Source organism: Emiliania huxleyi (genome assembly GCF_000372725.1).
Source record: "Emiliania huxleyi CCMP1516 unplaced genomic scaffold EMIHUscaffold_642, whole genome shotgun sequence".
NCBI lineage: Eukaryota > Haptophyta > Isochrysidales > Noelaerhabdaceae > Emiliania > Emiliania huxleyi.
Window position 1 is genome coordinate 1,282 of NW_005197186.1, and position 21,723 is coordinate 23,004.

Here is a 21,723-nt window from a genome sequence, read left to right on the forward strand (position 1 = left end):
GGCGCCGTGTGTCCGTCCATTGTGGCTTACGCGCTTACGCTTAGGAGCCAGTTAGGAGGAGCCCTGTGCGCATAGTTGTTTAGAGGTCTTGTATCTTTTGACGGTTGGCAACATCGACTTGCCTTTTTCTTTTCCACGTGCGAGGGAGCTTTGTCGTAAAATTCTTTTCCACGACCAATGACTTTCTTTTCGGCCCAGGGCATCCCCACTATCTAGGGTGAGCCGTGTCAGGGCATGTGAGGGGATGCGAGGGCATGTGAGGGGGTGCGAGGGGATGCGAGGGCATGCGATGGTATGTGAGGGCATGTGAGGGCATGTGAGGGCATGTGAGGGAGGACCCCGAGTCTCCAGTTAGAGCACGCTCGACACTGATGCTGCGCGAAGAAACCCCTGCGCGTCTTGGAGCACTTGGAGGGCGTCGTGCAATTCCGCATCACGACTGATGACCCACGGTGGCCGCTAAGGCGACCTCGCGATGAGTGGCTCGACAGGTGCTCCGTCCTTCTTAAACTCGAGCCCGCCCCAGGTCTGCAGTGTCGGAGGAGGACAGGAGGGCCGGTGGCCATTGGCGGTGTCGGGTCTGGAAGCAGGGCCCGGGCCGGGAGGTTGTGTGGGTGGGTGGGTGGGTGGGTGGGGGGGGGGGGGGTGGGGGGGGGGCTACCGGGTACCCAGTAGGTGAACTCCCCGGTCGGGGTCCGACTTGGAGTAGATGACGACCGACATGACGCCCTAACAGCCAGTCGTGGGCTCTAAGCCCAGGTCTGGGGAGGGCCGCCACGGTCACGGTCGGGTCTCTCGCGCCTGGCACATGGCGCAGCAGCTGAAGCACCACCGCCCAGCACGAGTTGCACCAAGGCTCAGAGGGGTCTGAGGAGCGAGGCGACCATCGTCTTCATCAGTTCGCTTCGTGCCGTGCTCTCGTACGCCGCGCACTGAAAGCACGCCAGACAGGCCATCAGCATTGTTATGGCAGCACCCGCAGGATCGTTGTCCTCGGCCTCCTCGGCCTGTGTGTGCGGGAGGGAAGGCGCGGTCAGAGGTGTCTCCGAGGTGGAACGCGTGCACGAGCGAGTTGCCTCATAGGCGCAGAGTAGTGCGGCAATGGAGCCGCAGCAACAAATCTTCCTCCCCATCTTCCTCCCCTTGGGAATGCCCGCGGCGACGAGCGCGTCACCAAACGTGAAGGCCACACAGCAAGGCGAGAGTGCCATGCAGCAACTGCACGAGAAGGTGGGTAACGCCATCGTATGTGGAAGGCGCAGCACGGGAATGTAGCGGCGCACATCCCAATCTTCCAGGATCCTTGGCAGCACGCGCCGCAGTCGCAGCCTCTGTTGCAGCAGGGCTTGGCACAGCAGCACTCGTCGCAGCTCGGGCACCTCTCCGCGCAGCATGAGAGGTGCTGCCCAGGCGGCGATGCCGTCTCCGTCACGCCGACGTAGGCCTGGCTCGGCTTCTGCGAGGTAGGCTTGGGCGCGGCGATTGGCTTGACGTCGATCATGTCGCAAGTGTGGGAGCCCCACCAGCCGGCCGTGGTGGGCGAAGGGGCACGCTGACGAGTCGGGAGCAAAACGCGCGTTCCAGTTCATTACCACTGTTGCTTTTGGAACGAGCGCGAGCGACAGCGAGCCGCCCCCCCCTCGCAACCATAACCCAAACGTGCTTTTTGTGGCTCACACACATACGAACAAAACACTCTACTGACTGACTGAAGCTCGGGACTAACATATTTATTGAACAAAGACACACCAGGACCGCACTAAGGCAGGCAGGGGCGCGAGCGAGCAGCGAGGGACTAAGGCGCACTGACACTCATGAACAAAGAAAAGGCACAAAGGGTGACAGAGCGAGCGGAGGGCGTTGCAGGGGAAGGCACGTCTAAAGGAGCGGCGCGTTGCGCAACCCCTCACGCGGAGGACGTTGCGTGCGCCGGTGATGGCCTACTTGCGGGTTGCGGCGCTCCGCCTCCTCTCGAGCCGCCGGGCTCGCGGTCTCACGCCGCATTGCCGAGCGCACCTTCATGGCCTGGCGGAGCAGGGTCACCACGTGCGCGTCCACCTCCTCAACCGTTGCCGGCATCAGTGTGAGCTCGAGCGTGGCAAGCGCCTCATCCCTCGCGGTGTTGCTCTCGCCCTCTACCTCGGTCGCCTCAGTGCTCTGGCTCGAGGACGGGGTGTCGGTACCGACGGGCGCATCGTCAAGACCGTCGGCTTGTGACACAGAGCCCCAGACATTCGTAAAATTGAAGCCAAGAACGTCCGCCAAATCCGTGCTAGGGAAAGCTGATCGAGCCCAGCGTGCCTGCGACCGCCTCCCGCGCAGCACCGCCGCTGGGGACGACACGCTGCGGAATCGGATCGAGCCCATGCACGGGCTAAGAAGGACGCTGCAGAAGAAATTGGAGAGGCAGCCGGCGTCTGCCGTCACAACGAGTCCCAGCGCTGGTTGGACATGCGCGTCGGCTCGCCCGAGGACTGTTGTCGCGACCCTCCCGTCGTGCCGCAGCCTCCGACGAGCTCTGCAATTGAGGAGAGTGAGGGTGCGCCTCCCCTCACTGCTGGCCTGGCTGCGCACCGCCCCACAAAGCACCCCCTCGAGCATCTCTACAAGTACAAGTAGGATTCCTACAAGGGCGACCTTCTCCAAGTCGTCAACACGCCCGGCGGCTCCGGCAAGATTTTAGCCTTGGCCACCCTCCTTGCGGAGCAGGAGGAGATCCGCTCTCGGTCGGCAACGTGGCAGCTAGTCGAGAGACTCGGTACACGGTAGTTGTGACCCCCCTCTGCGGTGCTCTGAGTGAGGACAGGAGAGAGAGAGCTTTTGTGGTGCTGGTGTACGCAATAACGGGACAGGGTAGTCGTTCTCTCTAGCTCCCCTTCTAGCACTTATAGCATGAGCTGCGCCCTGTGTCCGACCCCTTTTGCGCAGCAACACCTTAAACTTTTAGGCCCTCCAAATTCGGGTCGGAGCGTAGCGGAGTGGGCCCCGAGTTTGAAAAGGGCGACGGACGCTTGCGTCCTAGCCTCCAACAACGCCTCCCCGGCGCAGAGGGGCCCCCGGAGGGATGCTCAACCGCTCCACGCCACGCCGCTTGCGGCGGTCCTATTCCCAGCTCCGCTGTCCCTTGGAGCACTTGGAGTGCAGTCGGCAACCTCACATCCAGGGCCGGTGAGCTGAGAAGCGCATCCAGCGGGCCGGATGATCGGCATCGGGCTACGGGCTAGAGAGCCCTGACCCCTAGCTAGGGGGGGGGCGCGCATTCGCAGGGCAAGGGCCTTAAAGTAAACACGGGTCTCCGAGGGTTAGTTCTGCGCTTTGGGTGTCCCCTAGCGGCGGAACGCCCCCTCTACTCGGAGCTAGTAAACACCAGTGAACATGTTTTCTTTCTTTTTCTACTCGGAGCCAGTGAGACGAGAATACGCACATCTTACAAGAATGCATATTTGTGCCGCGCGTTATTTTTTCGCTCGGGGCACTTGCTTGCTTCGCGACCTCACGCAGGTGGGGCCTCCACCTCGACCACTGCGCACTCTACACTGCGCGCACTCTCCGGCTGGGCCAAAGGAGGATAGGGTTATCCGGCCATTCCGGAACAGGTGACTGCAAACAAAGAGCATCTACACGGCGATAGTACGTACATGCTGCGCTCGCGGCAGCTTCTTCGCTCCGCGTTTCGCGCTGCTGGCGCCGCCCTGGGCGGCACGGCTGGCGTGGTTGCGTGCCAGGTCGCGTACGTGCGCTTGAGCTTCCAGCTCCCGCCGGACGCCACTGGCCCAACTTCGGGCACTGCCTCGGCCGCGGCCCTGCGCAGCAGCGGCACCCGGCGCAACATCATCTTTCTCGGCGATTCGCTCGTCACCGGCGTGGGCTGCGACGCAGAGGCGGGCGAAGGCCCGACGCTGCCCCGCCGTGTGGCCGAGCTGCTCTCTGGCCGGCTTGGCGTCGACGTGGGCTGGCTCGCCCTCGGCGAGACAGGGGCGGACGTGGGCACCCTCACCGAGCGGCTCATGCCGCAAGTGCAGTCCGAGGCGTGCTGCCCGCTCCCACCTGGTCCGCCCGCCACTTGCTGCGCCCCCGACGCCGGGCTCCTCGGCCGCAGGTTGCGCGCTGCGGCGCGCAGGGCGAGCGGGTGGACGCGGTGGTGATTGTGTGCGGGCTCAACGACATGGAGTCCTGCTTTCCTGCACTTCCAAGCCGCAGCTCAACCCGCACGCCTTCGCGGGCCGGCTGCGAGGCGTGGTCGAGGCGGTGCGCACCTCGGTGGGGGACGAGTGTGCCGTGCTGCTGCCCGGCGTGAGCGTCGAAGGCGTGCCTAGCTGCCCGCTTGCTCCACGCCAGCGGTGGCGAGAGCCGTGCAGACCCTCGCCTCGCTTCGCTGCAGGAGTGCCGCGCTTCGAGCCCTTCTGGCCGCTCTCCACCTGCATCGCGCGCGCCGCGGGGATGTGGGAGGAGCAGAAGCGCACCGTGGCGCACGAGATGTCTGTCGCCGGTCAGCGGGTCGCGTTCTCCGCGCAGGCAGGCCGCCTACTGCCGACGCGCGACATCTTCTGCCGGGACGGCATGCACCCAAACGATCGCGGCTACGCCATCTGGGCCGAGCTCGTTGCCGAGGACCTGCTCTCTGCCATGGCCCTCCCGCCTAAGGATTCGGGCGAGGCGCCGCCGTGACGACAGGTGAATCTGTGTACTGAGAAGAGCCACTTGAAGAGGAAAAAACAACGTCATGAATGAATGTAACTAACCTTAACAGAGAGAGTGATATACTGTATTGAATTCGCCGCGCGCCGCGCGCCGCGCGCCGCGCGCCGGCACGTGATTATTAACAATTATGTGATGAATGTGGTGTCACACAGGTCACACATAAACTATTATATACCTGAACGGAGAGAATCGAGGTCGTCGAGCGCAGCGAGACTGAGAGATAGGGGGAGAGAGAGCGGGGGGGAAATGCACATGGAAGAGGAAATGGCTTTCATGAGGGACTGGAGATCAAGCGCACAAACAGACCGTTAGAGAGCCGACGACGCGTGTTCGCCAGCTCTGGGGGTGGCGCAACGCCAACGGGGTAATGGGGTGCCCCGCGGCGGGGCTGCGGCGTCGCGCGCCGCGCGGCGCTAAATCTCGTGCACCCGACGTTGCTGCTCCGCAGACACCGCCGGGTCCGACACTCTGCTGTACTCCGAGCCCGGGTCCGAGGAGGCACTCATGCTGCGCGGACGCAGCGGCGGTTTGGAGGGGTCGCTCGGGGTTTGGCGCAGCTCGGACAGCGCGTCCGCGCGCATGCTCTTCCACGCCGGTGGTGTGTTGTCGGACAAGGTTGACGTTGGCGCGAGCCGAGACACGGTGCGAGAGACGGTGGTCTCTATTAACGTTGGCGAGTAGTGCGTAGTCGGAGTCCGCTGGATCCTCAGATGAAGCCGGATCCATGCGTGAAGCCGAGTCCACACGCCCCTGTGTGGCGGGGAGGAGGCGGCGGGGCTGCTGGGCAAGCTGCTCAGGCTGGAGGAGGCGGCGGGGCTGCTGGGCAAGCTGCTCAGGCTGGAGCCGAACATGCCCAGCGCTGCCTCGCGCCGCCGTCGCTCAGCGAGCTCGAGGGCGCCGCCGTCCTCGTCATCGCGGAAGGCTGCGAAGGCTGCGAAAGTTGAGAAGAGCGGCAGTGACTGCCTCCCGCGGGAGGCGCAGCAGACCAGCGCGACGACGAGGACGGCACCGACGAGTGCGCCGACGCCGGCGCTGACTCCGACCTGTTTCGCGTCTCTCTCGTTGAGACTATGCCACGGAGGGTACGGAGGCAAGGGCGGCGGCGGGGGTGGAGGAGAGGGCGGCGGAGAGGGCGGCCGAGAGGGCGGCGGCGAAGAGGGCGGCGGCGAGGGAGGCGACGGTGGCGGCGATGGCGGCGGCTGTGAGGGCGGAGGCGACGGTGGCGGCGATGGCGGCGGCGGTGAGGGCGGCGGCGAGGGCGGCAGCGAGGGCGGTGGTGACGGCGGAGGCGGCGAGGGTGAAGGCGGCGGCGGTAGTGGAGGCGAGGGTGGGGGCGGCGACGGTGGAGGAGGCAAGGGCGGCGGCGATGGTGGACGTGGGGGAGGTGTTGGCGGCGGCGGCGGCGGAGGACTGGGCGGTGGCGGCCGAGGAGGAGTGCTAGGAGGCAAGGGTGGTCGCAGCGGCGGCGGCGGCGCGATTGGCGGTTGCGGAGGACTAGGCGGGTACGGAGGAAGCGGTGGAGCGGGCGGCGGAGGGAACGGCGCCACGAACAATCCGCTGGTGACGGTGAACCACGCGGCGAGCATAGGAGTCCTAGAAGAGCAGACTGCCCGCCCTTTCAAGGGCGACGGCGTCCATTCGCATGAAGAAAAATACCCCGGGGCGGGGGAATGGTCTGCGGCGCTTGGGTTTTTTGTTTTCTTTCTCTTTTTGCGGCGCGTTCCCTTGGGTTCTCTGTTTTCTTTCTTTCTTCTGCGGCGCGCTCGGCCTGAGAGAGCAGTTCGACGCGGCGGTTGCGGCGGGAGAGCTTGCCGCGAGGGGCGGTCGAGGCCTCCGTCCGGCTTCTGAGGGGATATACACTCGCACAGGCAAGTGGCCCGAGCCCATTCTCACTAGCCCTGACCCGCAGCGCGGCCGCTCGCGTAGAAGCCCCTCAGATGAGTGGTCGGATGAATAGTGCCCGAGAGCGAGGGATCCGGGGGGGCACCAATAGGAGGCCCAGCCTGCGTATCCTATCTATGCGAGAGAGATCCCCTGTGCCCGGTGCCGCTGTGCCCAGCCCTCTCCGCGCCGCGATGCCCCCCCCCCCCCCCCCCCCCTTCGGTTTTTCAAAATCCTCTGCAAAGGTGGGGACGTGTCTGTCCTCGTCCCAGCCCTAGAGTTAATCGTTTCTCTCCGATGCCGATAGTTTACGTATCTTCCGTCCACTTGAACGCACCCACGGTCTCCTTCCTCCGGGACCCGGGGATCCCGCCCACCACCCCGTTGACCGCGGCGCGGTGGCAGAATGCCTTGGCGCGGCGCTCCGCCTTCTGCCTCTCCGCCGCCCGCTCGGCGCGTGCGGCGGCGCGCGCGCGCGCGCGCGTGCGCCATGTGTGGGCCTCTGCAGAGCCCTGCTCTCTACTAGTACTACCTCACCACGAGTCGTCCGTGCACCCCAGGACTTACCTCAGGCGCTCAGGCCTCAGGGGCGCCCGCGCTCGGCCGGTTGGAGCGCAGCCCCCCGCGCGCGGTCGCCGCAAGGCCGCTCGATTTGGCCGCCTTCCGCCCCCCCATACCACATACACGTCCATTAGCTCAATCGTCAATGTGCATTGACCATTGTGTGCACTTGTGACATGTGACTTGTGAGCTGCGGGCGCAGAAGCCTGGGACGGCGACGAGGACTACGCTGCGCCTGGCGACACGGCGGGCAAGGCGAAGTACACGCGCGAGATGCTTCCGTGCAGGTCTTCTCGCAAGGACTTCGTGCTCTTCTTCCTGGAGGGGCTGCCGGCGCGGCCCACCCAGACACCCCTTTGTACCCCTTTGTACCCCCTCTGCACCCCCCTCTTGTACGATGGTTCCTCGCGGTGCAAGTCGCGTGTCCCCCCCCCCCCCCCCGCCACTGCGCTCACTTGTAGTTCTACGCATTTGAATCTCCTCCCGTTATTAGCTACGGCTCAGGACCTTTCTTGTAAACCTCGTTTCGCGAGGGCACGAAGTTGGTCAGCCGCCCTTCGGGCACCGAAAACCACACGAACCACGCACTCGCACACGCCGAGCCGCGCGCGGCCGGCGCCTCTCATGCCCTTCTCCACGCACACCGCGTGAAAACCACGCGTACGTCCCCGCGCGCACGCAAACACGCGCAGCGCCATTTCAGAGCTGTGTCATGTACGTCTGCCCTGTGCTGGCACCCCATGGCTGCGCCAAGCCGCCCGCACCAGCCACGCGCCTCTCGCACCACCAGAGCCAGCCGCACGACCACTCACGCCGCGACGCGCGCGCCGCAGTGAACCTCACTGACAGTCTACGCCTTTTGCCAGGCGCCTGCACACTGCTTCAGCTACAGGCATCATGCCCTACCAGAGCGCGCCGCGCCCGGCACGACGCAGCTCCACCGCGCGAGGCGCGCGCGGCGGCACGCCGCGCGCGGCGGCCGCCGCGCACGCGCCGCCATCCGACCAGATCTGCTGCACAGCCTGCCAGCAGGCTGTGCAGCAGACCTGCTGGACACCCAGCACATACGCACGCTCGCGCCGCCCACTCACTGCACGGCTGACTGCACCCCGCGACAGCTCCGTTCCACCAGGCGAGGCGCGCGTGGCACGCCGCGCGCGCTCCCGGGCGGCTCGGCCAAGAGTGCTTCACCCCCCATGCCTGTGCTCTCTGACTCTGTGCAAAAAAACACTCACACGCAAAACTCGGGAGATAGCCAGCCCGTATCCCCCTCTCCTCCTCCACCGAGACACAGCGAGAGTCACCCATGAACAGCGAAGGAGATGATGGGCAGGATTCTGTCCCAAATGCTCCAGGGTAAGCGAAAGGGCTGGTGTGCTCATGTGCCCCCATGGCCTGCCATGGTGATGTGATAGCGTCCAAGCTTGTTCGCATGTACTGTGAAATAGCTAGCCCATAAAAGAAGAAAAAAGAGATTCGCAACCTCCCCTGGGAAACGAAAACAGGCATAGTGTGTGTAGCACCGCTGCCAACGAAAACTTGGGGCGTCACACAGACAGCGAGATGGAACTCACCAGTCCGATAATTTTCAACTGGAAGGCTGAACCCTGGGCTTAGACAGGACGGGCGAGGTAGGCTCCAAGGGAGACCCCGCTCTACCCAGGGCGCCAAGGAGGAAAATCGAAACTGTTGGGCGTCCTCGATGGGCGTCTCGATGGGCGTCCATCGCTAACTACCCAACCGAGAATAGCACACACGCATCCCCCCCCCCCCCCCCCCCCGAGTGCCGACCTATGACACGTAGTGCATAGTGCACGGTAATCTCGGAAAGAGAAGGGGAGGGGCGAAGGGGGGGGATATGGGAGATCTCTAACCGCGGGAGTACCCTGAAAAAAAAATTGCTTTAATCCAAAATACTCGGCACAGTGCTATCCCCTACCCCCCCTCCCCCCCCCCTGTCCTCTCCGGACTAGACATGTGCACTACATTGCCTGGGGGTGGGGTGGTGGGGCCTATCGGGGCATGGTGGCTTGTTGTAGTCTGGATATGAGTTGTGGGCGTGGGTCGCTGGCTTTCGCCAGCCTTTGCAGGCATCCTAAGTTCGGCGGCTCAGCCTCCTCTGCGCCAGGGATCGCGCGGGGCGCAGCACGCCCTGTGTCGTCTGCGCGAGATCCTAGTCCCTGGTTCACCGAGGTGCCCCCTACAGGGAGTCAGCTCAGCCGCGTTCCTTGTAGTGTGATGCCTTTAAGTCTTTAGGTGTTCGATGTGCTAGCTCGTGAGGCCTTGACAAACTTGATCTTTCGTGCGTGAGTCGTCGCCTCTTCTGTGGTGAGGTGGTCGAGTCCCACTCTCCTTAGTTCTTCATTCACTCGCCTGCTCAGTCGTAGTCTGCCGTAGTAGTCAATCGTCCCCATGGGTTCTACTTTGCTGCTGATTTCTTTCATGGTCGAGTCGCTGACTCGGTCACTCTTGCGTCTTATTCGTCGGAGCCTAGTTTTGGCCTCTCCCGAGTACGCTTGCATGTTTCTCACTAATAGGTTCAAGACCGCCTTCCAGGTTTGTTCGGGTTTGATGTCTTCCTCCTCGTAGAAGGAGACTATTATTTGATTCCACATGTGTAGATGAAGTGCGTTGTGGACCTCAGGCGTGTCTGCCGAGGTTCCGATGATGGTGAGGAATCTCGGCGGTTGTACGTCTAGTGACTCTCCTTGTGCAAAGACCGCCCGGACGACTGGGCATACGTCGAGGTGTCGCAGCGTTTCGGAGGTTCTGTTACAAAGCCTGCACCTCGTGTGTGTTGTGGTGTCTAGTCCGTACGCCTTGAGCTGTTTCCGAAGGACCAGCTTCCTGTAGAGGATGTGTCGGCAATAGTTGTCGGTGATTGTGGGCGGAACTAGCGTGCTGTGTATTGCTCTTGCCGCGTGAATCCAATCCTGGGGGTGGACTACTTTGTTGCTTGTCTCAACTTTGTGGCGGAATCTTGACGAGCTGTCGTGCGGTCGGTCGGGTCGCGGTACTCGCGCCCATGAGTCTCTTCCTGCCTCTCTTATCCACCCTGGGCTTTGTATGAGGTCCTTCTCCCAGTTTTTGAAGATCTTGGGTTGGGTCATCTTCTTCCTGCTCAGGTACTTTGTGATGTCGCCGACGCTTATCTCATCGAGTGGTTTGTCGATCCCGTCGAATGTGTATGTCGCAGGGTGTGGCCAGGCCACCTCCTCGCTCTCTTTGTAGCCTTGTCCCCACTGTAGGGCGGGTAGTGGGTTCAGTCTGAGGAATTCGTCCTTAGTTATTTTCGTTCCTGGGTGGACTATTCCTTTGGCGTCTTGTTCGGCTAGCCAGTATTCCTCGTACCACTGTCCGGCTTTCTTTTTGAGGGTTCGTACCAGGTACTTGTGGTTGTTTGCTACTGTGTCCTCTACGTCAAGGTAGGTGTAGACTCGTGCTGGTTCGAATTTTTCTTTTGGCGATGGGGCTGGGCCCGTTGTTGTTTGTCGAGGGTGTCTGCCTTTGTTCGTGACTACTGGGCCGTCGTGTAGGTTCAATAATTTGACTCTGAGCTCTAGTTTGACCTTCGTGGAGAGAGTTCGGAGCTTGGCTGCTACTGGCGGTCTTTGTAGCATTTTCAGGCTGCGGTCGTAGCCGTGCCAGATTTCCCTTTTTAGGAGGTTGGCCTTCCTGTGCGCAGGGTTGAACCCCCCTTTGTTGAGGATTATACCTAGCTCGTGCCAGGCGTAGTACACTTTCGCTCGGTCCGTGGTGTGCCATTTGCCTCCTGTTAGCGGCACGATTATCTGTTCATCTGTCGATCTGGGGTAGCGGTTATCGATGTACGGGTCGATAGAGGTGGCGAGGTATGCGGTATCGTCCGATGTGAAGTAGTTCGTGACTGTGAGTAGTTGGGCTGTGTTGAAGAGATTGTGAAATTTCGTTATTGAGGGGGGGAGGGGGAGGGTAGGGTTGTTAAAGATTGGTGTGGAGCGCGCCTCGAGCGGGTTGTCTGATCCTAAATATTTTAGTTGGAGCTCTCTTATATCATTTATGGCCTTGATCCAGAATGACGGCAGCTTGGAGGGGGCATCCCTTCGTTGCGCCCCCGGGTCGAGGCATCTGGTGAGGTCGTAGGCCTTGCATGAGGTTAGTACTGAGGATCGTCCTATCTCGGCTCTGGCGAGCCACAAGTCGAGGAGGGTCTTATACTGGCCTCTGCTTGCGTCTAGGTACCTGAGAAGTGCTTTTATTCGTATGGCCTTGACGTGTTGTTCCCAGTCGCAAAGGGCGACTCCTAGGCCTATGAGCTCGTGTTTGGGGGGGGTGCCCCCGCCAGCGCTCCACTCTAGTCTCCTCGGGGCGTGTGGGTTCTTAATCCACGGGGCTCTGTCTAGGTCCTCGTACGACCCTTCCTCTTCGGGGTCCAGGGCGGGGTGCTTGTCCCACATAAGGTGGTTTACGTCCGTGATGAGCTGTTCGTTGAACCACTCGGGTGGGTCCATCGTGAACGCCCAGTATCTGGGACGAGAGAAGATTTTAAAATTGGCGACTAGCGCTCTTCCTGTGATCTTCATGTCTTTGAGTCCTCTTAGGCTCGCCATTGAGACCTTGATTTTGGTGTAGAGTTCTTCCCAGAATTTATTGGACTCTTCTTGGGTCTCTTCGAGGTAGTATGGTATTCCTAGTATTTTTGTGTAGCTCCCTCTCTCTAGCCATTTGATGAGTCTGCTCCTCCCGTTTAGTGTCGGCGGCGGTTGGTGCTTCAGTGGTCCCAGTCGTATCCCTTCGAACTTGTTGGGGTTAGCTCTCATCCCTGTGGCTTCCTCATAAATCTGCAGTATTATCCACAGTTTGTCAATTTGGGCGTAGTCTTTGAGTAGTGCCTGGGTGTCATCTGCGAAGAGAGACGCTACTAACTCAACTAAGAGAGATCTATCATCTGGGTCGGTAATCTGGATGCCTTCTGGTCGTACGTGTTGGCCGTCTATATCGACTCCCTCTTCGAGCATCCTTGTCAGTGCCTCGGCTACGAGGAGGAATGCTAGGGGAGAGAAGGGGCATCCTTGTGGGACTCCGGATCTGATGTCAAAGGGGTTACTCTTTTTACCATTCGCCTTGACTCGTCTTGTGGGGGGGAATTTTGTGTTTGATAGTAGGCCCATCTTGGCGATGGCTTCTTCGCCCATGTTTAGGGCGTGCATCGCCTCGTGCATGTATTCCCAGCTGACTCTGTCGAAGGCTTTTTCCCAGTCGAGCGCTAAAATGATTCCTTCTTGGTCCATCTCGTCTGTGTACGCTTGGATGAGTTTCAGGAGGTGAGAGGCCTCGTTGATTATTCTACCCGGGACGAATCCCAGCTGGGCTGGGGAGATCACCTTGGTGATCCTAGTCTTGAGCCTGTTGACTAGTATGCGGGCATAGACCTTGTAGCCCACTTGGAGCATGGTGAGTGGCCTGTAGTTTCTAATTTCTCTCGGATCGCCCTTTTTATAGAGGCATATGATGTCTCCTTGTGTGAGGCACTCGGGGAGGTGTCCGGTCTTCGCGGCCTCGTTGAAGAGGTCGACTAGGTGGGGTATGAGAATTCTCTGGAACATCTTGTAGAAAGTTGGTGAGAGTCGGTCGGGGCCTGGTGATTTCCCCTCTTTCATGAGATTGATCGCGTCGCGGACCTCGTGTTTGTTGAAAGGTTTGCCCATGTCTGTGGCGTCAGCGTCCGAGAAGCGCTGTCCTTCCTCCAGTTTTGTCAGTAAGATGTCTCGTTTTTGTTTTATGGTTTGTTTTGGTCCGAACAGCCATTGGTAGTACCTCGCTAGTTCGTCGCATATCTCGTCTGGGTCCGTCGTGACCCCGTTTTTCTCATCTGGCTTGTCCCAGTCGGGTGTGCGGTGTAGGGAGGAGATGGTTCTCGACGCGTGCCCCGGCTGGAGCTTTCGAAAGAAGCTCTTCGTGGGACGTTGTTTGAGCTCGGCCTTGCGTCTCTCGGACTCGGCGTTGGCTTTTCTTTTCGCTAAGGCTTCCGCGTATCTTTCGTGTAGTTTGGCCATCCTTCGGGTGATCGCCGGGGATGATTGGTCTTTGTAAGCTTCTTCCATTCGTGCGATCCCTCTCTTGATCAGTTCGGCTGCGTCTGGTGTGTGTCGCTTCCTCCTGGTTTCCTGGTGGAGATGGGCTGTTGTTTGCTCGATAGCTTCTGTGAATTTGGCTGCCTCGGTCTCGTCTTTCTTGCCCGTATAGGCCTTCTTCCATATTTCTTGGATTTCTTTGTGTATCGTTGGGTCGTTGAAGAGGGTCTCGTCTATTTTGATTTCTCCCTTTGGTGGTGTCGTGGAGGACGGTGTCTCGATCTCTAGCACGACGGGGTGGTGATCGGATTTGGCGCTTCCAACGAAGAGGTTGGGGTCTGGCTCTATTCTGACTATGTGAAAAAGGGAAAAGTGTCTTCGTATATAGAATCTGTCGATTCTTGTGTAGTTTGTTCCGTGTCTCCGAGTAAATCCGCTCTTAGCCTCGTAGCCGTGAAACTTCCTATAAGCGTCCGTGAGGCCTTTTTTGGATGCTTCTGCCCTCCAAGCTTTGAACCCTGCGTTGGCTGTGTATTCCCCCTTCTCACAGTCGATGAGGGGGTCATCGAGCATGTTGAAGTCCCCTGCTATGATTCCTCCTCTATTCAGGTACCCGTTTGTGGATATCTCTTCTATCATCTGTTGTCGTGGTGCGTTTTTTGAGTAAAAGTAGAAATTCTGCAGCTTCGCTTGGTAGCCCTCTATTTGCACTGGTACGGAGATATACCGCGAGCCGCATCCTTCCACTGGCGGGTCTTTCGTCCTCGTTATGGTTTGAGAGTTGATCCTGATGAAAATGGCGGTGCCCCCCATGGGGTCATCTTTGGTGGCCGGGTTGTGATACGCGTCCCATCCCAGCGTCCTGGCAGATTTTACGAGGTCGAAGTGTCCGACGTCGTAGTAATGCATCTCTTGTCCGAATATCGCGTCTACGTGGTCTCGAGTTGCTGCACTTAAAATGCCTGCTAGCTTTTTCCTAGAACCGTTAAAATTGTACGTGATTAACTTAACCATAGTCTTGGTGAGGTGGTGAGGGGCGGTCGGGCCCCTCGTCTTCTTGTAAGTGTGCTGCTGTTTTTTCGGTTCTAGGTAATTCGCTAGCTAGCTCACGCTCACTGTCTCGGGTGTCCCCTCGCGTCTCGATGTCTGGTCGTGTCCGTCTCTGAGCTTTCGCGTGACTTGTGCTTCTATCACCATAATAACATCCCGTCACGCACAGCTCGAGCCCTGCTTCCCTCTCCTCTCTACCATAGTTGGGCTGTCGCTGCTGGAATGGATTCGGTCTGGGGGAGGTATGGTACTTGTAGCCGGTTATGTCGACCGACCGTGGGGCGGCAGGTGACAGGGCTAGGCCAGTCGTCCCATGTGGGTGAGGGGGGCGCGCGAGGTATCTCTCTAAGTCGAGGAGTAGTGTCTCTGGCTGTCTTGCAGAGGGAGGTGGAGCGAATAGTGGATTCGGTGCTGTGTGGGTATGGGCGCACCGCTCGGCGAGGGCCTCATCGGGGGTCCGCCTGAGAGCGAGAGGCGTGGCAAGCGGGGGGAGGGCAGGGCTCTCCTCGGGCCTGCCGCCGTAGCAGTAGTCTGGCAAGTCTGCACAGGGAGGTGAGTCGAGCAGTGGATTCGGTGCTGGGAAGGTATGGGCGCGCATCTCGCTTAGAGCTGCGCGGGGGGGCCGCCCATCTGTGGAGGCCTGTCTGCGGAAGAGTGGGTGGTTAGTCTTGCGGGGAGCATCATATGGGCGAGCCTTTCGGCCGATGATATTAAATGATATTATGGAAGGAGAGACGAGCAATGGATTGGTGGCCCGAAGGGCGATTCGGGTGCCCGAGGGGCGTCTCCCTGCCCGTCCGCCCGCGGCCCTTGGCCAGCGTGCTCGCGGGCCAGGGGATGTGTGAAGTGCGAAGGCCGGCAGGCCGGCAGGCAGGCAGGCAGGCATGCAGGCGGGCAGGCAGGCAGGCAGCAGCTGCTGGCAGGCAGCAGAGGCTCGCCGCTCGTCGGCTGCGGGCAGCGCATGCGCGCGATGGTCGTGCAAGTCGCGCGGCCACGAAGGTGCCGCGCGCGCGTGTGCCTCGGCTCGTCCGCCTCGAGCTGCCAGCATTGCCAGCAGCAGGCAAAAGGGCGCTGCAGATGTTGTGGAGGTGTTGCGGCGCCTGGCTGCGCTCCGCGCGCGGCTGTGCGGCCGCCCGTGGCTGCGCGCAGGCGGCGCCGCCGGTCGTCGCAGCGCGCCGGCCGCACTGGGCCGCAGCCGCAGGCCGGCGCCATTGGCGCCAGCCTTTGGCGCTGTAGGCCTATGTTGCACGCCGCGGAGGGACGTACGTGCAAACTTTTTGATGCGCGCGCCGACCGCGCCTTCCGGCGGGTCGGGCGCGCTGCGAGCGAGCGCTGGTAGGCGCTGGGTGGCGCGGGGGGCGGCGGGATTCCCCGCCATGCGAGCTGTGTCGTTCCGACGCTGATGCGAAGAAAAAACCGCGGGAGTACCCTGGGAGTGCGAGAGATCAGGGGAAGCCAGACATGGTACATGGAGAACGGACACCAAGGCACTAAAACTTCATCACTCATTCGCCCCGCGCATTCGGCAAGCCCTGGCGCAGTCGGTCTTCGGATCAGCGGCCAGCTTCCCACATCTAGGGGGCTAGGGCAGGCGGGAACCGCCGGCGACGCAAGTGTGGCCTACGGTAGCCACAGCTAGTGCGCGATACAGGGGCTGGGGGATGAGTGAGGGGGGGCCCGCGCCACAAGGCTCAAGGGCGCGCTAGGCCTAGGGGGAGAGAATGGAGGCTTGGAGGGGGGAGAGAGTTGCGTGCCCGTTTTTTTCTTCTCTACGAAGCAATTTTTTTATAGGATTTAGCTACGGCTCAGTTACATTGTAGTGTGCATACGTATTTCCCTGTTTTCTTGGGCGGTACACCGATATATACACGTATAGGTACGCCACGACCGTCACGCCCGAAAGCTACCGCACGTCCGCAGGCGCTGCGCCATCGGCTCCACGCCTCGATCCACGTCGTCGCACGCCTGCAGCCAGTGCTCGAGCCAGAGGCCGGCGCGGCGCGTCTCGGCCCAGCGCGAGCCGAGCGACTTGGCCTCGTCCACGAGAGACCTCGCCCGCGCCTCCGCCTCCGCCCCGGCGCCGCCCGCCCGCAGCAGCGCCTCGGCGCCGTCCGAGAGGAGGCCGGGCAAGCCGGAGAGGGCCTCGGCGCCCTGCTCGGCGCGCGCGCGGAAGGCAACCTCGAGGAAGCAGGAGCGGAGCGACTCGAGCACGGCGTCGTAGTACTCCTCGAGCGCCGCGCTGCCGGGCGGCGCGGCCGGCGAGCTCGCCACCTCTCCGCAACTCCTCCGCCTCCTCTTGAGGAAGCACCCCTCCGACCGATCCAGGGACAGGGCCGCATCGGACGGGCCCGCCTCGGAGCCTCCGCCTCCGCCGCCGCAGCAGCCGCCACTGCCCACACCACCGCCGCCGCCACCGCCGCCACCGCCGCCGTCCCTGCCCACACCGCGGCCGCCTCCTCCTTCTCCTCCACCGCCCCTCCCGGCCCTCGGGAGCGGTGCGGCGCGGTCGCCCCACGGCGTGGAGAGGGAGGCGGCCGAGCCAGCCCCTTGCTCGAGCCTGGTGGCCTAAAGAAGGGGGGGGAGGCGTGTGCGGGCGTGAGGAGGCGGCGGGCGGCGCGGAGCGGGTGCGGGCAGGCGGGTGCGTGCGTGCGTGCGTGCGTGCGCGTGCTTGCGCGTGTGTGCTGGCGCGTGCGTGCTTGTGCGTGCGCGCTTGTGCGTGCGTGCTTGTGCGTGCGTGCTTGTGCGTGTGCGCCTGCAGCCCGACGCCGCGCAGCGCCTCATGCGGGATGGCGAGGCCCTGCAGCAGCTTGAGGCCGATGACGGCGAGGTCGGCCTCGGAGGCGGTGGGCCGCTCGAGCGCCACGCTGCGCGAGAGGTTGTCGCACGCGCCGTGCCCCATTCCTCCCTTCGCGGTGGCGGAGGTCCAGCCCTCCTTCGCCCTCCAAACCTAGGGTTAGGGTTAGGGTTAGGGTTAGGGTTAGGGTTAGGGTTAGGGTCAGGGTTAGGACGTCCTCCCCCTCCTTCGCCCTCCAAACCTTGAGGCCGACGCCGCGGCAGCGCATCCCCGCCTGGCCGAGCCGCCTCGCCACCTCCTCGGCGAGCTGGCGGACGAAGGCGTGCGCGCAGCCGCACCCCTCCTCGCACGCCGAGACCGGGCACGAGCGGGCGCGAAACCGCACGCCCCAGCTCGACTGCGCGCCGATCGACGAGCGGACCTTGGCTGGCTCCTCCCAAGCGCGCCCGTCCCTCGCGGCGGCAAACGCGCGGAGCTTGTCGCCGTTGACGGCCCCGACGGCGGCGCGGACGGCGCCGGCGGGCGCCGCCGCGAGCTCGCCGCACGTCGCGATGCCCGCCGCGGACAGCGCCGCCGCGTTCGAGCGCCCGATCCCAGGCAGAGCCGTCACCGGCTGCGGCGCGAGCAGGCGGCGCGCCCCCTCCTCGCTGAGCGCGCTCTGCCCGTCCGGCTTGCAGGCGGAGGTGGCGATCCGGGCGACGAGCCGGCTCGGGCCGATGCCGATCGAGGCGTTGCACCGCGTCGCCGCCCGGATCTGCGCGCGCAGCTCCGTCGCCAGGGCGAGCGGATCTCCGCAGCCAGTCACGTCGGCGTAGCACTCGTCGCAAGAGACGCCAATCACGTGCGGCGTCAGCGCAAAGACGCGGCGGTACATGGCCTCGGCCGCCGCCGCGTACTCGTCGAACTGGTACGGCACCACCACCAGCTCGGACGGCCCGCCCGCCCCGTCGGAGCAGAGCGGCAGCGCGTCCTTCAGCCACATTCCGTTCCGGACGCCTCGCGCGCGCGCCTCGTAGCTGCAGCTCGCGATTTCACCGTGTCCGCTCTCGACGGAGGGGTTGCCCCAGCTCACCGCCAGCGGCAGGCCGGCAAAGGCGGGGAAGTGCGCCACAGCGACTGAGGCGAAGAAGCAGTCCATGTCGATGTGCATCACGGCGCGCTGCTCGCCTGGCCTCGGCGTCGGCAGCGGGGGCGCCGGCGGCATCCCGGCGCAGATCGCCTTGAACCGCTCCTTCCACGACCCGATGAAGTGGAGGCGAGACGCTCCGAAGAAGTCGCGGGCGTAGGTCGAGCTCTCGCCAGAGGTGCGGTGCCGGGTCTGCAGGTTTGGCGCCGCCGCACGCTGCGCGGCCGCCGCACGCTGCGCGGCCGCCAGCCGCTCCGAGCGGCTGGCTGCCGACTCGTCGCGTTCCGCCATGGCGGGAAGGTGCCGAAGGCGAGGCTTGCAAAAGTGAATAACGCAGCGGCACTCGGAGTTGGGAAGAGGACCGCCGAAAGCGGCGTGGCGTGGAGCGGTTGTGCATCCCTCCGGGGGCCCCTCTGCGCCGGGGAGGCGTTGTTGGAGGCTAGGACGCAAGCGTCCGTCGCCCTTTTCAAACTCGGGGCCCACTCCGCAAGTGCTCCAAGTACTCCGCTACGCTCCGACCCGACCGAATTTGGAGGGCCTAAAAGTTTAAGGTGTTGCTGCGCATAAGGGGTCGGACACCGGGCGCAGCTCATGCTAAGAGCTAGAAGAGGAGATAGAGAGAACAACCACCCTGTCCCGTTATTGCGTACACCAACAAACACCACAAAATCTCTCCTGTCCTCACTCAGGGGGGTCACAACTACCAAGTCCCTCGACTATGCCACAGGGCGCAGCTGCCACAGGGCGCAGCTGGAGACGCTCCCCCTCAATCGGCATCCACCCCCACCCGCTCCAGCCCCACTTCTGCTGCCGAGAGAGCTGAATCGAAGCAAGCGAGCCATTGCATCTTGGCGTGCTCCTGGAGCGCGGCTTTCTGCGGCCACGAGCACGGCGGAGTCGGCGTCGTAGCGCGCATCGTTCCCGCTCATCGCCCATTCCTCCCGTGACGTGTGTCGGCCGCGATTCGATGTCGCCACCTTCATCGCCAACGAGGACTCCCTCGACTGCAGGGGGGCTCCGGCGCGGGGAGGGACTCCGCCTGCTGCGCTAGCCGACTGCGCCCTCCTCCATGGGATCGATCCGATTCCGCAGCGGCGGTGCTGCGCGGGAGGCGGCCGCGGGCACGCTGGGCTCGATCAGCGGCTTTCCCCTCAGGTAGCGCGAAAGCACGGATTTGGCGGCCGTTCTTGGCTTCAATTTTACGAATGTCTTGGCACCAGCTGAAGGCTTGGGTCCGACATCACGCAGTTCGTGCACGGTATTCGGATTTTGGCTATTTGCTCGTGTGGGGGTATATCGCAGATTTGTCAATGTTACCGCGTCTGCGACGCGGGCGCCTCTTGCGGGCAGAGCCCTTAGCCACCCTTTTATCTTGCGCGGTCAAAATCTGGCGTTCTCTGTTTTCTTTCTTTCTTGTTTAAATTCTTTCTTTCTTTCACTAAAAGCAGCACCAGCCCGGCGGCTCCTGCCGCCGCGGCGTGCTATTGTGTCGGATGCCGTGCATCGCGTCAAAGGCGTCCCGCGAGCGCACCGCCCCGGCGCCAAACTGGTCCTTGCGGTGGAGCAGCCACGCCTCGGCCACCTGAGACGGCTGCGCCGCCTCGGGCCAGCCGAGCAGGTGCTGGATGCGCTGCACGGTCAGGTTGACCAGCGCGTTGTGGATGCCGCCGGTGGCAAAGGCGCGGTCGACATTCTCCCAAAACTTGTGCGTGTTCTCGCGGCGGTAGGCGTGGCGCAGCACGTCCAGGTTGGGCGAGTAGATGTCGAAGCCTGCCGTCCAGAGCCGGAAGGTGTGCGCCAGCTCCTCGCCCATGAAGATCCAGGGCAGGTACGGGTCGTAGGGCGCGAGCCGCAGGAAGGAGGCGTGGGAGAAGAGGAAGCCGGCCGCGACAAAGGCGGTCCGTCGGGGCGAGGCGGCGCCCGCTCCATCGGGCGACGGCTTGGCGCGCCCGGCGGCGGCGGCGTGGCAGCCGCCGAGCCGTGCGCTCAGCCGTCCGGCGGGGAGGACGTTCTCGTACGAATAGGAGCAGAGCCCGCCCGCCGGCCGCTCGACCCTCTCCTCGGCGTCGGTGGGCCTGGGCCAGGCTGCCGCGGAGGCGGGCGACCCCTCCGGAGGGTAGTTCGACAGCACCGACCGCGGGAAGGAGGGCGTGCGGCGCGCCATCTGCACGAGCGCCGAGTCCCAGCCCGCCCGAAAGTCGGTGTGCCCGTCGATCTGGAGGAAGAAGGTCTCGCCCCGCCAGAGGTGCGAGGCGAGGAAGCGCGAGTAGATCGGCCCGAGCGCCTCCTCCTCCCCCAGCCGCAGGATGCGCACCCGCCCGCTCGCGCAGTGCGGCTCGCCCTCGGGCGACGCGCAAAAGGCAGACACGCAGTCCTCGTCGGCGCCGAGCTGCGGCGGGTAGCGGCGCGTCGCGCCGAAGCCGCCGGTGACGTTGAGGCAGGCCCGCTCGCAGTTGTGCTGCACGATGCCAAAGCTCAGGCGCTCCGGCCGAGCCGCACGAGCAAACGCGCGCCGCACAGTCGCGCCGCAGAGCGGGTCCCGGTGCGCGCCGATCGAGACAAAGATCGTCCCGTCCTCCCTGGGCGGCCTGCGCGGGCGAGTCAGCGCCGGCGTCTCCGCGAGCGCGGCGTCGACCACGGCCGTGTACGCGCGAGAGACTGCGAGCGCGGCCTCGTTTGGCTGCGAGGGCGGCTGCGTCCACGGCCCTCGCAGGCCGCCGTAGCACTGCTCGTCGTTGGTCGTGCGCACCCAGGAAACCTCGCCGGCGGGCGAAGGGAGCGGCACGCGCCGGGCGCGAGGCTCAAACCACCCGCCCTCGCGCGACGCGGTGACTCCACCGCAGTCGGACCATTGAGAGCACACTGCCTTTGCAGCCTCGAGGCTCGGCCAGGCGACGCAGCCGGCGGCGGGACAGCCGGGGAGGAAACCGTCCGTCCGGCTGCCGTAGGTGTGGTTGCAGCGCGCGAAGGCCAGCTGCCGCTGGCGCCGCTCTTGGAAGCGGCGCAGCGCCAGGCGCACCCGCTCCGCAAAGGCGGCCACGTCCGGCTCGCCGTCCGCCACGAGAGAGCGGCCGGCCGCCCCGCCGGGCGCGTCGACCTGGCGAGGTGCCGAGCGGCCGTGGAAGACAAAGTTGGCCACGAAGAGGAGGAGCGCGGCGGCGGTCAGGAGCCTGAACTTTGGCATTGTGGTTGTTGGATGGAGTAGGCGCGGAGCGATAATGGCGCGAACAAGTCGAACTAGCCCGGAGAGTGAAGGTTGGAAGAGGAAAGAAAACCTTGTAAAAAAAGAAAAACGGCGAAGCGACGCGCTGGCTCCAGGCAATCCAGGGGCAAGCTGTGCAACCAGCGCTGATGGCTGAGAGCGAGGACACGCGGCGCGACGAGAAGCCGGCGGGACGCGACCGCTCGCGCTCGCCCGTGCGCGACGACCAGCTGAGCTGGTCGCAGTCGCGGCCCACCGACATTCCGTACACGGCAGAGGCGGCGGCGGCCCCCGGCTTCGACATGGCGGCGCCCGCGGCGGGGTCGGTGGACCCCGCCATCGCGAGCGCGATCGA

At 63.4% G+C, this 21,723-nt stretch overlaps 4 protein-coding genes across 4 annotated transcripts; 1 reads left to right on the forward strand and 3 right to left on the reverse strand.

Moving 5' to 3' along the window:
* Positions 1–1,730: 1,730 nt before the first annotated feature.
* On the reverse strand, positions 1,731–2,367 carry EMIHUDRAFT_248191 (hypothetical protein; the record flags this gene model as incomplete). The annotated part of the gene is made up of 3 exons (XM_005763191.1): positions 1,731–1,759; positions 1,904–1,940; positions 2,017–2,367. The coding sequence occupies 3 exons, from the start codon at positions 2,365–2,367 to the stop codon at positions 1,731–1,733; spliced, it is 417 nt and encodes a 138-aa protein (XP_005763248.1).
* Positions 2,368–3,638: 1,271 nt separating this feature from the next.
* EMIHUDRAFT_248192 (hypothetical protein) lies at positions 3,639–4,668 on the forward strand (the record flags this gene model as incomplete). The annotated part of the gene is made up of 3 exons (XM_005763192.1): positions 3,639–4,016; positions 4,100–4,129; positions 4,201–4,668. The coding sequence occupies 3 exons, from the start codon at positions 3,639–3,641 to the stop codon at positions 4,666–4,668; spliced, it is 876 nt and encodes a 291-aa protein (XP_005763249.1).
* An 11,468-nt stretch (positions 4,669–16,136) lies between these two features.
* EMIHUDRAFT_248194 (hypothetical protein) lies at positions 16,137–18,457 on the reverse strand (the record flags this gene model as incomplete). Its single annotated transcript, XM_005763193.1, has 4 exons — positions 16,137–16,280; positions 17,011–17,151; positions 17,282–17,492; positions 17,586–18,457. The coding sequence occupies 4 exons, from the start codon at positions 18,455–18,457 to the stop codon at positions 16,137–16,139; spliced, it is 1,368 nt and encodes a 455-aa protein (XP_005763250.1).
* Positions 18,458–19,604: 1,147 nt separating this feature from the next.
* EMIHUDRAFT_120475 (hypothetical protein) lies at positions 19,605–21,350 on the reverse strand (the record flags this gene model as incomplete). Its single annotated transcript, XM_005763194.1, has 1 exon — positions 19,605–21,350. One exon carries the CDS (start codon positions 21,348–21,350, stop codon positions 19,605–19,607), a length of 1,746 nt encoding a protein of 581 aa, XP_005763251.1.
* Positions 21,351–21,723: the final 373 nt, after the last annotated feature.